This window comes from Brachypodium distachyon, chromosome 3 (genome assembly GCF_000005505.3).
Source record: "Brachypodium distachyon strain Bd21 chromosome 3, Brachypodium_distachyon_v3.0, whole genome shotgun sequence".
Lineage (NCBI taxonomy): Eukaryota > Viridiplantae > Streptophyta > Magnoliopsida > Poales > Poaceae > Brachypodium > Brachypodium distachyon.
In genome coordinates, this window is record NC_016133.3 from 37,835,345 (window position 1) to 37,851,562 (window position 16,218).

A 16,218-nucleotide genomic window follows, 5' to 3' on the forward strand; every position below is an offset into this window, starting at 1 on the left:
TCTATAAAAGAAAGGCCATTGCCACCGGTCAAAGGGTTCAGGTCAGTTCGAACCCGAGTGAGTAGAACATAGCACAACGTTCACCTAAGTAGCCAACCCGGGAGCTCCTCAGGTGATCTGTACGCACTCAAAACTTATGAATACAACTCAAAGCAGGACGTAGGGTATTACACCTCCGGGTGGCCCGAACCTGGGTAAAACTCTTGTGTCTACACTTCGTGTCTATCGTCACGCCGGTGATCGCCGGAGCGATCACCTCGCCCTCCACCGAACCAAAAAGGGGGTGTCCGGCATCCCCGGTGCCGGAGACCGTGCTCCGACACTATCTTCAGTAGGACCACTTCAGGAGACGGGGCAAGAACTCCAGCCTGCTTCATCGTTACTATGTTCTCCGGCATCAGAAGCGCAATTGCTAACTCCATGCTTTCTACCATCCTTCTGAAACTAGTTAGAATTAGTGTTGGCTACCTTACTGTCGTGTTACCTAGTGCTAGGCTAGAGCGAGGAGTTCCGTCAAAGCCTTCTCCTTCTCTTCTTGATTTAGACAAGGTTGATACTACTCCTAACATTGATCTTGACAACAAAGCACAGCCTTCTGAGCTTTTGGGGGATTTCGAGGGTGACAGCGATACTGAGGGTGATGAATCCGCCTTTGATGGCAGTGCCAATACTCAGGAGGAGGATAAGGAGCTGTCGCTTGACAGTGACTTGTTGGCTCTTCTTGATAATCCACTTAATCCACAAGGTAGTTCTATGAAAATAGATAACATGATTGAGGCCAACTTATTGGACTTTTCTGGTCAAGACAAGTGTTGCAGTTCAGCTCTTAATCATTCTGGTGTAAGCAGGAGGAGGTTGCATGGAAATAGCAAGGTTCTCTGAGCTCGCTACTACCCTTGAGCCGTTGTGGTATTATAGAAGTGAATATCACCTGTTTTAGCATCTATTCCAGTATCTACTATAGCAGGGCCTGTTAAGTAACCAAATATCAACTGATGTGAGTACAATAATCACGTATATGCCATGATCATGATGAACTTATGGTGGTCTTTTTGTGAATGATTAGCATTAGTTCCACTGGTAATGTCTTCTGTGGCAGTGGCATGTAATTATGTAATTAGTGTTCCTTTGTGATGTTGAACTTATGGTATTTTGTGTGGATGATTAGCATTCGTTTCGCTGGTTGGTGCTGTTGATTGCTCTGACGACACCTTTCTGTGAATATATACTCCCTCCGTTCTAAAATAAGTGATTTGGAGTTGCGTAGATTTTTATACAAATTCATGTCACTTATTTCGGGACGCAGGGAGTCGTGACTCTGTCTCTTGAGCTTTTTCATTGCACTGCTGACTAAACTTTCAGTTAGTCCTTGCCAAGACTGCTGAGCTTCTCGTTGCCCAGACAGCCTGAAACATTACAGAATGCCACGCCAATGCCCCGTTGTATGCTGATTGATTCATAGACACTCTTTCCTGAGTGTCATCTACGTATAGAGATCACAGAATGAAGGATGTGCCCATGCAATTCACATCGCCAGTCAGATGGCATTACTATGGACTTTTAAGTCAGAAAGAAAGATCATCTTACAGCCAGCCAGGAAGGCAGCATTTATATGAATTGTCTAGCTGGGCTCGCTCCAAATCACACTTTGCTGTTCTCGGAGGACAGATCCCTCTACGAAGTTAGGGATTATGTGGTTTGAGCTCAATTATGTTCTGCCACATATTTGGTTCCTCTTGCTTAATATTGGCGAGATAAATGAATTAGAATAGGCAAGGAGACCTTGACATGCAAAGCATTGGTAAATCCAAACAAAGACCTAAATTTTGGTCATGGCCTTTGAGACTATAGAAAAACACTTCTCATCTACTCCCTCATATCCATAAAAAGTGCCGGCCATTTTGTACTAAGTTAGTACGGATTCTGTACTAAATAGTGACATTTTTTTATGGATCAGAGGAAGTAGTATTTAATATGCTTTGCTTCAGAAAACGCACGATTCACAATGAGACTTTCAGAATAGACAACTGAGCCTAACAACCATTTTCCAGAAGGGAAAATATAGGCAGCACTGTCGAACCACACCCCCACCCACCCACACACACATGATGACAAAACCACATGATTTGGTGTTAACCAGCCGGTACTAAAAAGAAGTTAGTACTCTCAATGCAAATTTCTTGAAGGAAAAGTTCTGAAAGTCAGCACAACCAATAGAGCAGGAGATTAGATTAAGGCAATTACTAGTAAGTGAAGCAAGTCAACAACAGCAGCACAAGCCAAAAGCTCTTCTTTCACGCAGGCAGTTTGCAAGAAAGATCCTCCTCCTTTCCTATCAAAATATTGCCTAAATATTCATCACCTAAAACTTGGCAAACTTGAGCTTGCAGATTTCTAGTAGTTCTGAAGGAGGTGGTGATTCATGTTGGCTAGTCTAGAATTCTGGGTGACATGCTTTCCAGGATGCAACATCAGAGATTAGGACATTGGAATGTACATGCTTCATGACTAGCAAGTCCAGGTAAATATAGCTGCTATCTCAGTCCACATAATCCAGCACATGTCTGAAAGACACACGGCCTTGGCTGACAACCTCCTGTTGAGATGAAACGCCGCTTGCATTCTTGAGTAATCTGATTACTTCGGCAGTATCATCAACATAGTATTTTGCTTTGCTCGGCTTTTGCCCAACTGAGCAAGCAAGGACCTCTGGAATTGTGGCAAATGCAGAACTGCAGGCCTTGCTATTGATACTTTCAAACATGTCCTCGTCGGATCGATCGTTACCAATGCACATTAGAAAATCTGGTGTCTTACCATTGTTGATCAATGTGCGAATTAGCTTGTCTACAGCAAGCCCCTTGCTAACTCCCTGTATGAGAAACACAATGCTCAGTTAGTGTGAGCCTTCATGAATGAAATATAAAAGGCAGTAGGATATCCAAATTGCATAAACCTGTGGTTTGACTTCTACAATAAAATGGCCACACTTCACACCAACAGGTTCATTTGATAGCACCCTCTCAAGATGGTCCAGTAATTCCTTTGCTTGGCAGGAACCGAAGTCGTGGTCTGCATCCAGATAGTGCCATACTAGAGCGCTTTCCTTTGGCTCTATGAAGGATCCATCAGTTGTCTCAGTGTATACTTGCATGACAGGTTCAGCAATATGCTTCCATTCACGATCTGGACTCGAATAGTTTGATTCCCATTCAGTGGCTTGGTTCCACCTGAGAAAGAAAATTGTTCAATGTTCATAAAAAATAATGAATAGTAAATAATATGGAAGTATACAAACATACAACGGTGCATGAAACAGAAGAACTTTTGATAGGTGTACCTGACAAAATAACCATGTTCTGCAGCAATACCAAGCTTTTCACATGGAGCAAACCACTCATCAAGTGAATTCCGTCCTCTTCCACTGACTATAAATACATCATTCTTTGGGTCATTACATAAGCTGTTAAGGATAGAAATGAGTTCAGCACTTGGAGTTTTGTTGATTGATGACTGAGGCACGATGGTGCCATCATAGTCAAGAAATATTGCCCTTCTGGTAGCCTTGTTATAAGAAGAAAGGAAGTGCTCCAAAGACAGCTTTCTGAAGCCAGGAGAAAGAGCGATAACTCTAAAATTCAGACCAAATCCAATGGCCCAACACCTTTGGCTATAGTGATCTTTGCATGCCCTTTCCAGGTCCTGAATAAAGCTGCGTGCCCAGTAAGCAACGTCATGAGTACTAACATAGCGATAATGCTTATCATGTCGCAGTCTTTTCTCGGATTCAGTCAAGTCTGTTGCACTGTGTAAAGCATCAGCCACATCATCAACACTCCAAGGATTTACCCTGAAAGCACCACTAAGAGATGGGGAGCAACCAACAAATTCCGAAACAATTAGGGTACTTGTATGATGGTGGTTTTTGTCAAAACCTCTGTGCTTATCCATCACATCATTTCCCTGCCGGCAAACAGTGTACTCATATGGTACTAAGTTCATACCATCCCTCACAGCATTTACAATGCAACAATCAGATGCAGCATAGAATGCAATCTTTTCAGAAAATGGAATACGATTGTCAATAAGGACAACAGGCTTGTAATCTGCAGAACCATACTTAACATTAATTCTTTCAGCTACAGAGACAGCTTCAGTTATTGCTTCCTCCACATCCTTCCCTGGGCTTCTTGCTGGATTGACAATCTGTACAAGGACCACCTTCCCTCTAAGTTTTGGATTCCGATCTAGAAGAAGCTCCAATCCAAGCAGTTTTAGACTTATCCCTTTGAAGATGTCCATGTCATCTACACCTAACATCAGCATCTTGCCCTTGTACCTTTGTTCGATTTCTTGAACCTTGCTAGCTGTAGAAGGCAACTTTAAGATAGACTCAAGCCTCCCAACATGGACACCCACTGAGAGGATCTTCAAGCTCACAGTTCGGCCAAAATACTCTATTCCAATGTAACCACGTTTTGATTCATAATGCAGTCCTAACAATCTGCTACAACAAGAAAGGAAGTGGCGGGCATAGTCAAAAGTTTGAAAACCAATGAGATCGGCATTAAGCAATGACTTCAGGATCTCATCCCTTACAGGCAATGTCCTGTAAATTTCTGAGGAAGGGAATGGGCTGTGGAGAAAGAAACCAAGCTTTATTCGGTGCAACCTCTTTCTCAAAAATGTTGGGAGAAGCATGAGATGATAATCATGAACCCAAACACAATCATCATCTGTATTGATTGCTTCCATAACTTTGTCAGCAAAAATTTTGTTGGCTCGGACATAGGCTCGGAACAGAGAGCGATCAAAGAGCTCACCTTTGTCAAGGCAAATAGGGAGCATATAATGGAAAAGGGGCCACAATTGCTGTTTACAAAAGCCGTGATAGAACTGCTGCTGTAGTTCAGAAGGGAGAAAAGTAGGTATGCACCGATATTCTCTAAGAAGCTTCTGTGCAACATGGTCCTGATCACTGGGGTCTATTTGAACCTTCAAACTACCGACGTAGATAACATCAGTCTCATCTGAAAAACCATCTTTAAGTTGCATGAGTAATGCATCATCATCTTTTGAGAAGGACCATTGGCCAGCTTCATCTTTCATACAGTTCAGTGGAAGGAAGTTGGCAACAATTATTTTCCTCTCAGTAAAAGAAGCTGAACCAACTGAATCATCATCACTTCTGGAATCCCAATCAGGATCAGATATAAGGCCAGGAGAAGTCACTACACGAGGAAGAGACTTAAAAGGTTGTCTGAAGTCAACACTATCTCCACAGCTCATCTCTAGAAGATTCGAGTAAGACTTTGAAACCATGATTCCACTGCCTTATGCTGAAACCAAAATACCGAGAAGCCAATTTGTAGAAGCCCTTGTTCCAAAATACGTTACGATCCCCTGTTAAACGGTAAACAGATCATGTAAGCAACCTTGATAATATCCCATTTTGCTGAATTTAAGTCAAATTATTAATCTGGATACAGTACAATATATATAATATGAAGCACAAAACAACCCATTAAATACAAAAAAAAATGATATCGTTATTCGATGTCAAACAAATAGCTTCTCTTCCCAAATGGAGTACATAACTTTGTCCAAAAAAAACCTAGTTTGTAACAAAACTGAAATAGGTTATGAATGTGGTTGAGCTAGCTGACTACAGTGATTCTTAAATTAGAACTCAGGAGCATCCAATTGTGGAGAAATTTCAAATGACACTGAAATATCATGTCATAGTAAAGCAATGAAAAATAGATTCAACACAAATAGTACATAAATTTCATAGCTAGCGTAGGTGTATTGATCAAGTTTTTGAAAAAAAAAATGTTCAGCATGCAACTGCAGCACCTCATAATATCCTTAACGGAGGACGCTATTCTGCAACTCAAGAGCTTTGACATAAGTCCTGTGAATCTATCTCTTAAATCCCCAAACTTCCAAAATAACAGCACATTTGCCTTCAATTGAGGACCACAATATCCATTCCAAAAAAAAAAAGTTGGACCACTCACCCTACCACGAAAACACAAAAATAGAAATTCAAGGACCACCACCGCACTCCATCAGCATGACACAACCACTATTCATTTCAGTCCTTTCCCATTCTAATCTCACCAACGACAGCAGCCTAGAACCTCAATGCCACACTTGCCTGCCTGCAATTACTTGGCATCACAATATAGAGGCCCGCGTGAGGTATCATTATGACAATCAGAGCAGTTCACACACACAAATTGCAAAGCCTACTTGGCTGGAGCTGGCCTACACAAGATACTACTAACATGGCATGGCAAAGCAGCCATGGAAACTTGATCCGGCACCCAATCCAACTCATCCTAGCTGCCAAAACTAGCGGGGATGTCGTATTAAACGCAGCTGCTGATGCTATAAATTCGTGCAACGTGCTCACATAGGAGTTTTCGCATCAAACTCAAACCACTACACATCATAATCTTGTAGGAGTAAGTAAGATACCGAGCAGCAAAAGAAAATAAAAAATACATGACTGAGTATTAGCTTGGTGAAGTACATAAATTAGATTTACATAGCAACCTATCTTGGTAGCAAGAAATGCAGTAGCAATACAAGTATACAGCTGGCTCCAAATGCTCGTTAATAATACAGATGTGCCTGAACAAGAATAAATCTCGCCGGCGGTTTATTTCTTAGGTCAAAGAACAGAAAAATTGCGGATGATTTAAAACACATCCTAAAATAACTAGAAATAAATTGGTGCGGAGCACATATAAAACAACGCAAAAGCAGATAAGTACGGCTTTCTTTCCCCTGTTCATAAACCGTATGGCCTTTTCAAACAACCAGAAACATAAGTTGCCGCACTGTTTGTACGCGAATGCAGTAACTACAGATCATACATAGAAATGGAAATAGAGACAGGATAAGTCCTAAAGAAGATTATCAAAGCAACATCATTTTTATATAAAAAATCTTTCTGCATTAAATATCCTTCCAAATGCAAACCATAAACAAATCGGTTTTCTCCCAAGGAAATAAACAACAGATTGTAACTACTCGCAACAACCCGCGACAAAGAAATCACCAGACTCTGCATCGACAAAACAAAGATCGCCGTTTAATTAGAAAAGGGGAAGTAACAAGAAATGGGGTCCGAAAGAACATCCAAGATCGAATCCTTTCCAAGACTAGACCGCCCCCAAAGAACAGCATTTTCAAGCGAACCGAGAAACAGAAATCATAGAGCAAGGTGTTCCTCACCTAGATCAACGCGGCTGCTCCGAAGTACGGCCTACGCTGCTACTCCCGTCTCGCTCCTCTGCTCCCTGCGGAATTCTTGGCTTTTCTGCCCTTGTTTCTTGCCTTGCTTCCTCCTTCCCTTCCACCACACCAACACTGACACACGGCTATTAAGAGAGAGGGGAGCAACACACAACTGGGAGAGAGGGGGCAAGGGGGGAGGGGGCAGGTTTGAGACGGCAAGAAACGCCGGAGACGGGGACGAGAGGAAATGAGAAATTTCTCTGAGCTGGAAGTTCGGGCTCAAAGGTTTAGCGAAACGCCCAACTTAGGATGGATGAGAGAGAGGCGACAACTGCCCCCAGAGGTTCTCATATTTACGATACGGACATTAGGATAAGATCGCTTTATTATATACTCCAGAATGCTAATATGGTCCAAGGGCAGGCTCCTTTCTGTCAAGGTAATAATTTGGCGTTCTAGGTATGAATATAGGAGCGGGTTTTAATTTGCCATAAGATCACCTTCTTCTCCCATAAGTATAGAATCAATGCAGAGATAACAACAAATTGATAAAGACCCAAAAATGTACTCTCCGTCCCGAAATAACTGACGTGAATTTGTATAAAAATCTATATAAATCCACGTCAATTAATTTGGGACGGAGGGAGTAGTATACCTCGGAGTAACGGGCTTCCAAAGTAAGACCATGGTTTGTACTAACTCGACCGGATATATAAGCACTTCTAGAATTACTCTTTTTTTATAGAGAAGATTAACTTCTATTTAATGTTGAAAATTCTTTCCGTTTCTTTGTGTATCCGTAGAGACAACATAGTATAGGCACATTTTTTCAAAATCTTTTACTAGTACAATATATGTGCATTACTACCGAATATAAAAGTATATCTTACTAACATTTATTGTCTTAAATCATATAATCAATATTTGTTCTCATCTTATTGATTTGTTTCAGATCATGTTTCAAATGAACAAGTGATACGGTCTCAAGATGTCACTGTGTGATGGACCCCGCCATCAATTGAGTCTCTTAGAGGAATGAAAATGTATATTAGACTTCCAAAGCCTAATTAATAATCATATAATTAATCATGCTTACTTTCTCTTATCATTTTTTGTTGCTGTTGTTGTCATCCTGATGGATGAGACAAGGTGTAGATGAGAGATCAGAGAAGGACTGAATGAGTACTTGCCTATTAACATGCTAGTTAAGGAATTCTTAGCATGTTCTAAAAAATGGCACGCTTGGCATGTTAATTAGCCAAAAAGGGCACACTTAGCCCGTTAATTACTCAGTTTCTTAGGGGATAAGCAGACCATCAGCGCGATAGACACAGGGTCAAGTATCAACTACCAACTTTGCTATTATCCAAATACAGAGCGGTGGAGGCACGTTATTTATCTTATCCTTCATTGGCAGATATGGTTATCTAGTTGAACACTACACAATTAGAGAAGAAGAGAAAAGTCCCATACAGACTACGACAACTTTTGACCAAACAGCACCACAAATCCAGAGTTTAACAACAAAAAGATAAGCGCGGGTTGTCGAATGGCATGTCTCCAAAATTTCAGATACATGTGGCATTAAAGAAATGATACTAATCATAATACTTTATAATTTTGTTTCAAAAACTACAATGACATTGATTTATCATGTACAATTCAGTCATAGGAAAAGGATGAAATTAGCGTCACCATAAGGAGAGGTTAGGTTTCATGTCAATTGAGTATCGGAGCTACAGTGGTTAAAAAAAATGTATGTGCTGGCCCAAAAGAAGCAATTGTGGTTAAAAAGATAATCACCAAATACAAAAATAGGTAAAAACTGTTGAGTATCGAAGCTACTGAATTAAGCCTCAGTTTGGCACTGCTGAATTTTGTTGCGTCGAACTTATTTTATAATCTGTTGTGAAAAATACACATGAAAGAAGAGAGAAGTTCGTTAGCCAAATACTCCCTCCGATCCATATTAATTGACTCAAATTTGTTCAAATAGGATGTATATATGCCTAAAAAGTGTCTAGATACATGTAATATTTCGACAATTAATTAGGATCGGAGGGAATACAAAAATAGGTAAAAACTGGTTGGAAAAGTCGAATTATCATAATCCACCTCAATGCCAAACCCACTCTAAGCTTCTAATTGCCAAATATTTTGCACACGCCGACGACGACAAATTACTCAAAATGTGACTATGAAAAGACTCATTAGTCCAATCATGTTTTTTACCCCTGTACATTGTGCAAAAAAAAAAGTGCTCTCTTTTTTTTATGCCCTCAAGAGCAAATTCCTCCAAAGTCCAAACGCATGCCTCTTTTCCTGTAAAGCCACGGGCCTTTGCCCTCTACTTCACCAAACACTTGTTTAAACTGCAACGGATTACATCTATTAGATTGGTCCATAAGATACGATGAGATTAACCAGACAGAAAGGAGGAACATGAACACTAAACAAAATTCCCATGCGTCGCATGCGCGCTAAAGACTTTCACCAGCTTTGACAATTTGGTTGGAATCGGTATCAAGCATATCCCGATTGCATCCCCACCACAACCATCATATAATTTAACTAATCCTATCATCCATAATCAATCATTACTTTATACCAACAGGACAGATCTCAGAGAAGATTAGGAGGACGCTAACAGCACGCACAGCTTATCTTATAAAACAAGACCAACCAGCGCCAAATCTGCTCTGAACCAGTGGCACCCCTCGTAAATCCGTCGTAAGTTCGGGGGCGATCACTAAACAGCGAGTGGATAACGTTAGTTAAACCCAGGGCCCCGTGGTAAAGCGGTCCAGCTCACCGACGAAGCCCCTGCGCGCACACTGCTCACCGGAGGTCACTGACATGTGGGACGGACTTGCTGGGCCCGCCTGTCGCATTTATAGGCTCTCTGCATCGGGTTTGACTAATTACAGCTGGAGAACACGCCTTTGCCGACTGTCCAGTTTGTCGCTTCTTTTCGAGAAGCTGGCGTCGGGTTTTCGAAATTTCAAATTTTTTAACCTCCGGATTTATCTGCTACTCCGTGATAATCACAGGTCGAGTTTTTTAAAGAAGATATACTCCGTATTATTATTATTTGGGAAAGGTACTGTAGCCTTTTGGAATTAGCGTGGGGTCGTTGCTGGGTTAATTAAGGTGTTCGGATGGGATTAATTAAAGTGGATTTTTTAATCGGGTGGAGTGGCCGCGACGACTCGAAGGGCGTGACTGACACGAGAGCGACTGGCGACTGCGCGCCGCTGCCCGACCACGCGACGTCCGCGCTGGCATCACGATCCGGATAAGGCCGACCCTTTTGCAGTTCAGCCCTCAGGATTCCATGTTATTATTGTCTCGATCCTCATATTTTGGGAGTACAGGTCAATTGCTCATGCATTTTCGGGAGAAGTGAAAGGCACAGAGCCACAGAGGGCTGTTGTACAGACCCTGGAGATGGGGTAAACTGTTAGTAGCAGCACACAGCCATGGTACTCCTAAATCGCTGATGTGACAGCCATGTACTTTGGTCTCTTTATTTACATGGATAAACGATTTCCATTGGTACACAGCACAGGAGTACACACCCTGGACAGAGGATTATGTTTGGTCTTATTATTAGAGTATTAATCTCGCTCATGGCCTAATAATCAAGACTCTGGCTAGACCCTGAGAAAAGGTGGTTAGGCCGGTGTACTCTACTCCATGTAAAGAAATAACGTGGGCTCCATCCATGGGAGAGAGATATGCCCTATTTTCAGCAAAGTGTAGCTCTAGATTTTTCCTTTGCCGCGCTCTTCGCTCGGTTGTCCTGTCCGGCTCGCCGTAACGTTTGACGATTGGTCTGGCGCACACGATGAATGAGCTCTCGCTACTTGCACACTGGCATTAACTAACGGACCTGTATATATGTGTGTTGAGCATTTTAAGCTCGAGTCGAGTGAGCTCTTTACTTCGAGAATTTTTTAATTCCAGGAAGTTTTGAAGAAAATCACGCATCCGTATTGTTTGCCGATCACACATTGAGTAAGAATTGCCATCAATCAAGATCTGCCAAAAAAGCAAGATTTTGCAATTTGCGAGCAATGTGCACTTAGCCGAAACGCACACGTCACTAGATCCATATTTGATATCTTTTCGAATCAGGCTAGCTAATTACTCCCTCAGTCCCATAACATGAGACACACACATCACTAGATTCTCAATTTGATCAATTAAATACCCATGTTTTTTAACAAAAAATACATCGTTAGATTCGTTAGCTAAATTGATGAATTAGGAGTGCGTGCGTGCTTTGTGTTATGAAACGGACGGAGTAGCTAGCTAGTGCGCCCGCAAGTCCATTATCCCGTCCCCGTACGTGACGCCACCCATATACCAACAGCACAACAAAGATGTCGACCGTGCTTGATTTACCGACAACATGATACGCATATGCATGACGTGATTGATATACAGTAAAAGACCGGACTTGGTGACATCTCGAGACTGAAGCCCTGAACCGAAGCACTTCCTGACGGTCCTAGCTACTCGATCGTTGATATACAGTGAAATGGAGTACATCTGCTTCAGTTTTAACTTGAGCTGAGCTCAGGCTTCTCCTCCCTTTGGTGTCCAGGCAGGGGAACTCGAACGGCTGCGTCCTGGCCCGGGCTGTCCTCACGTGGTGACGACGCGCGAACCGGAGCCATTGGCTGGCTCCTGGGTGTCCCTGGCTGTTGCCGCGGCGCGCGCGTTTTCCTCCCCCCGATGCCCCCCTCCTCGCGCCCGTCCGATCACTAAACGACGGCCGCGATGATCGATGCGGGGCCACACACGGACTGCGCTGGGTCGCCGCGTTCCACGGCCCGCCTCGGTCGCTGCGTCCACGACCCATGCGGGCCACTGGGCCAGCCATCCCATCCGCGCCGCTCTCCTCTCGTGGGTCGGCGGGCGACCGTGGGAAATTCGGCTATGCAAACTTCCTAATCGTACACAGCAGAGAACACTGACGAGAGCCCCCCACAAAAAATGTCCAGACCATCGAGATTCTTCATGAACTTGGTATGTTGCTTGTCTCCAGAGTCCAGAGCGAGAAACTGGGTATCGACGGGAGAATGCGACGACGGCCGGAACAGCAGTAGTACGACGGAGGTCAAGTTTTTTTTTTAATGCGTCGTCTGTTCTGTGCGTACGAGAGTCGTCACCGATGCCTGCCCCGCGGGTACCGCAAAACAAACGGATCGAGCAAGATTATCTAGGTTCGGAGCTGACAGCACATTGACCGGCCAGTTGATCAACCCCAAAGCAAAGTTAAATTAATTTCTAACGACTATGTGTTCTTTCTAGTACAACATCGACAAACCTGCCTCTGCATGTGTGCCATGTCGACCCGTTCCCAGCTGCTGCTGCTGCTTCTTCTTCTTCTTCTTTTCTATATTCCCACATGACCATCACGTGGCACGGCATGGAGGCCTCCTAAGCTAGCCAGGCCGCTAGCCTGTCGACGACGACCCAGCTGTTGACTTTTTCTCTCTCTCACTCTCGGACACACACTTGAACGAAAAGATAGAGCTGCACGCGCGAGCCAAACCAACGCGTCAGGGAGCAGCAGCAGCTAGCAAATGGGCCTGCAAGGACTGTCTCTCTGAACCAAGGCACATGAACATATGGAACCTGCATTGATTCGGGAGAGGGAGCCCGTAGCCGGACAGCTCTGCCTGTTAAACTTGTAAAGGGAGGGGGCACGCAGCGAAAGCGGCCATCTCTAATCCTGAGACGCTCTTTTGATCGGGGATGCCGATGTGATGTCTAGGGCTGCCCTTTGGATAAGGTCATGCATGTACTCCAATGTCTATCGAAGAGATGTGCTGCCAGGTTGCAGTTTTGATAAGAGTTTTGAAAAAGGATGGAGTGAGCGAACAAACCAATGTTCGTTTAATTACAGCCTTCTTGTATATCGGCTGGCATGGCCTTCATGTGCATCAAGATGCATGCTTGCCCACGGCGCAAAGGCTTAGGAAGATAAGGATATGGTAGTTTAGGGAGATAAGGATATGGGGTCCTAGTATTTCATATATGCGCGTGTTTGGTGGATTTGCCCATGCATGTCATATCTGAGATCTTGGAGAGACCATACCAAAGATAATAAGATTGGATGGGAAAAGGTGCTGGTGCTGGTTTCTCAAGGCCCTGCAAAGAACGATATGTAGATGCTACGTACCTTAGGACCAAGCAAGCAAGTTGTTGCCTTTGCTTTGTATATATGATGACCATGCGTCATGCGTGGAGACTAAATCAGCATGAGAGTGGAGGGGGGAAAAAAGGAAAGGTTTAAAAGAGGGCTGAAGGGGATGTTTGATATGTCGGCTGGTTTTTCTTTTTCCCTGGAAGAGAGAGGATTAATAATTAATTAACTCGTGTTGAACAGGCCATGTCCAAGTTCCACAAAAGTCAAGCTAGGTTCATCTTTTGAGGCCTGATCAAAGTCAACTTGTGTAAATACTAGGTCGAACAGTAGTAAGAGAACTGTAGTAGCTGAGAAAGCAAGCTAACAGCAATAGAAGATCGAGTAGTTTAGCTGAAGCCCCGGAGAAGGCCGGCCATGTGGAGCTATCTGCCTATTTTTGGATAGGCTCCTAGGCTTTCTTGGTCGCATGTATTTGGAGATAAACCTGAGCCATCCTTTTGTCTGGGTATGCACAGTAGGTAAAGCTACGTCTGCGTGCAAGGCTAGCTAGCAACATAAAGCTGCCCCCGCAGAAAAGCCTCGCTCAAGCAACGAGGTGATACCGTGAAGAGCTATAGCGGTCTCTCCTCTCTCGTAAACCGAACTTGCCTCTACAAAATGCAAGCAGCAGTACGTGAATCGGCGCACCTTCTTTGGTATTTCATGAACTGTAAAGAGCATTATCTTGTTAATTGGATGATGATACTACATGACGATGCAGCCAGCACACTCCAGTTCCAGGGCAGCGCTGATTACAGAGCAACGGGAGATCTATCTTGAAAACGAACAATGAAAAACGAGGGAAACCAATGCCGGGGCCATGCGTCTTCAGAAAACAGAATGCCCAAGTGGATTCCAGAGTTTCCCTCACCGGCCGTGAGGAGATTCTCCTGTCTGAAGCCCAACTGTTGGTAGCGCCAGGCCGCCAGCCATATCTGGGCCTTCAAAGTATCAGCAGGGCCGGAGAAAAGAAAGGTGGATCGGCATTGCGAAACTCAACTGGACTTACGGTCAAGCCCAACTACTGCTCAGTTTGTGGTTTAGGCTCTGAAAGTTATCTCGCTCAAAAAAAGAGAGTGAAAGTTACCAGCGGTGACCGGAAGACAGCGGAGAGAGTTTTTTGTTTATGGGCGTGCGTTTCGTTTGGATCTGGACCGTGAAAGCCCGTGGGTCGGTTTGCTCACCGGTCAGGCAGTGGACCAACCAAACAAAAAAGGCCCGTTGAGGTCTTATTTTGGCAGCAGGCCCGTTTAGGTCCTTAATTTGCCTTCTTGCGTGCAAGACGCACGTAGCTATCACAAAAATCTTTCTCAAAAAAAGAAAAAACTATCACAAAAATCGTTGGTTGCCGCGTCGCAAATTCTGCCTAGCTTGCCGAGCACCAGGCCACGTCATCAGACATCAGTGACAGTCTGACCGACCGACCGACCGACGATTTTGATTCGGGGCGTTGGTCACTTCTCAGCTCGGGCGTCTGTCGGCCGGCTGCACGTACGCACGCGCTTAAACGGAAGCTGTGGACCGGGGCGGGTTCTTCATTTGATTGATGCGTCAGAGCCGGCAGCTGTCAGTGACCCGTACACCTGCGGACGATTATTGGGATTACGAGATTCCGGGATCATTGATCGGGTGATGTGAAGACGGGGCACCGGCCTGATGACCGTGCATGATTGCGAGTGGTCGGTCGGGGAACACGGCGAGAGTGACCATGGTTTCTTAATTTCAGCCTGTTCCCCACGGAATGATGCATCATGCAAGTGGATCTGTACTTAGTACCCCCTGCCTACATGACATGAGCCTCTTTCCGCGATAGACGTCGGCCGCTTATTGAATTGGATAACCTAGAGCATGTCTTGGTACTATCGTTTCTCTATTGTTAAATTAAATCAAGGAAACCTCGGTTGAACTTACCGTGGAACCGCGCAATGACACGTGATGTAATGAGTAGATTTCTGCAAGATCTCTAAAAAGAAGAAGCGAAAGCGTCGATCAGCCGCGACACAGGACTAATAATTTTCGGCACAATTGACTTCTCACTTGACCCAAGTCCGTACAGTACATAGGAGGAAGGACTCTTTTTCTAGTAGAACCGTACAATACGAGGCTCCCCTCCCGGTGCATCGAATCGCAGCAGCGAGCGCTTTGCATGCACGTGATGGCGTGAATCTTGAAGCGCACGTGGCCGCCAGGCGGGTGGTTCGGCGGCGCCAAAACACATTCCTGGGCTGGGCGGCGGCACAGTGTCGGCCAGGGTGGGCCCAGCCGCCCTCCCAAGCCACGCCCACGTGTCCTGGACGGTCCGCGGTGTGGCCGGGCTCTACACCGCGCCCAACGGTCCCGGACTCCGTACCGTCCGGGAAAGTACTACGGCAGCACCGCCGCGAAAGCCCATGTGGCCACGTCGAGCAAACAGCAATGGGGAATGTTTTAAGTATGAAACGCGAACAGCAAACGTGTTCCCCTCCCCAAGAATAGCTTGCTAATCTTCGCGCGGTAATATAGCGAGCGTCAGCTGGACCTCGCTTAAAAACAGCAGCCAACAGTTGTCCGACTAATCCAGAATCTGTTTGTTTTATGATTGCCGCATGAAAAGCACGCGCCGATCCATGTGTGCCCTTTTCTGGCCGCCTAATAATGTTAACTGCCAGGGGGATGTTCCGCTGATAAAAAATCTGTTCTGTGACACAGGAATGTACCTACTGAATCCCCAGTCCAGCAGTCCTTCTCTGATGGATAAGTTCAGTGGAGCCAGTCAATCATACGAAGATGAT

At 44.5% G+C, this 16,218-nt stretch overlaps 2 protein-coding genes across 2 annotated transcripts; one reads left to right on the forward strand and one right to left on the reverse strand.

The window, feature by feature from the left end:
- The first annotated feature begins 203 nt into the window (after positions 1-203).
- LOC104584212 lies at positions 204-1,178 on the forward strand. Its single transcript, XM_014900544.2, has one exon. The coding sequence runs from the start codon at positions 385-387 to the stop codon at positions 880-882; it is 498 nt and encodes a 165-aa protein (XP_014756030.1). The 5' UTR covers positions 204-384; the 3' UTR covers positions 883-1,178.
- Positions 1,179-2,147: 969 nt separating this feature from the next.
- On the reverse strand, positions 2,148-7,529 carry LOC100841352 (probable alpha,alpha-trehalose-phosphate synthase [UDP-forming] 8). The gene is made up of 4 exons (XM_003574433.4): positions 7,246-7,529; positions 3,341-5,403; positions 2,957-3,230; positions 2,148-2,872 (listed from the first exon to the last, which is right to left on the reverse strand). The coding sequence occupies exons 2-4, from the start codon at positions 5,320-5,322 to the stop codon at positions 2,540-2,542; spliced, it is 2,589 nt and encodes an 862-aa protein (XP_003574481.1). The 5' UTR covers positions 5,323-5,403; positions 7,246-7,529; the 3' UTR covers positions 2,148-2,539.
- Between the last annotated feature and the right edge of the window lie 8,689 nt (positions 7,530-16,218).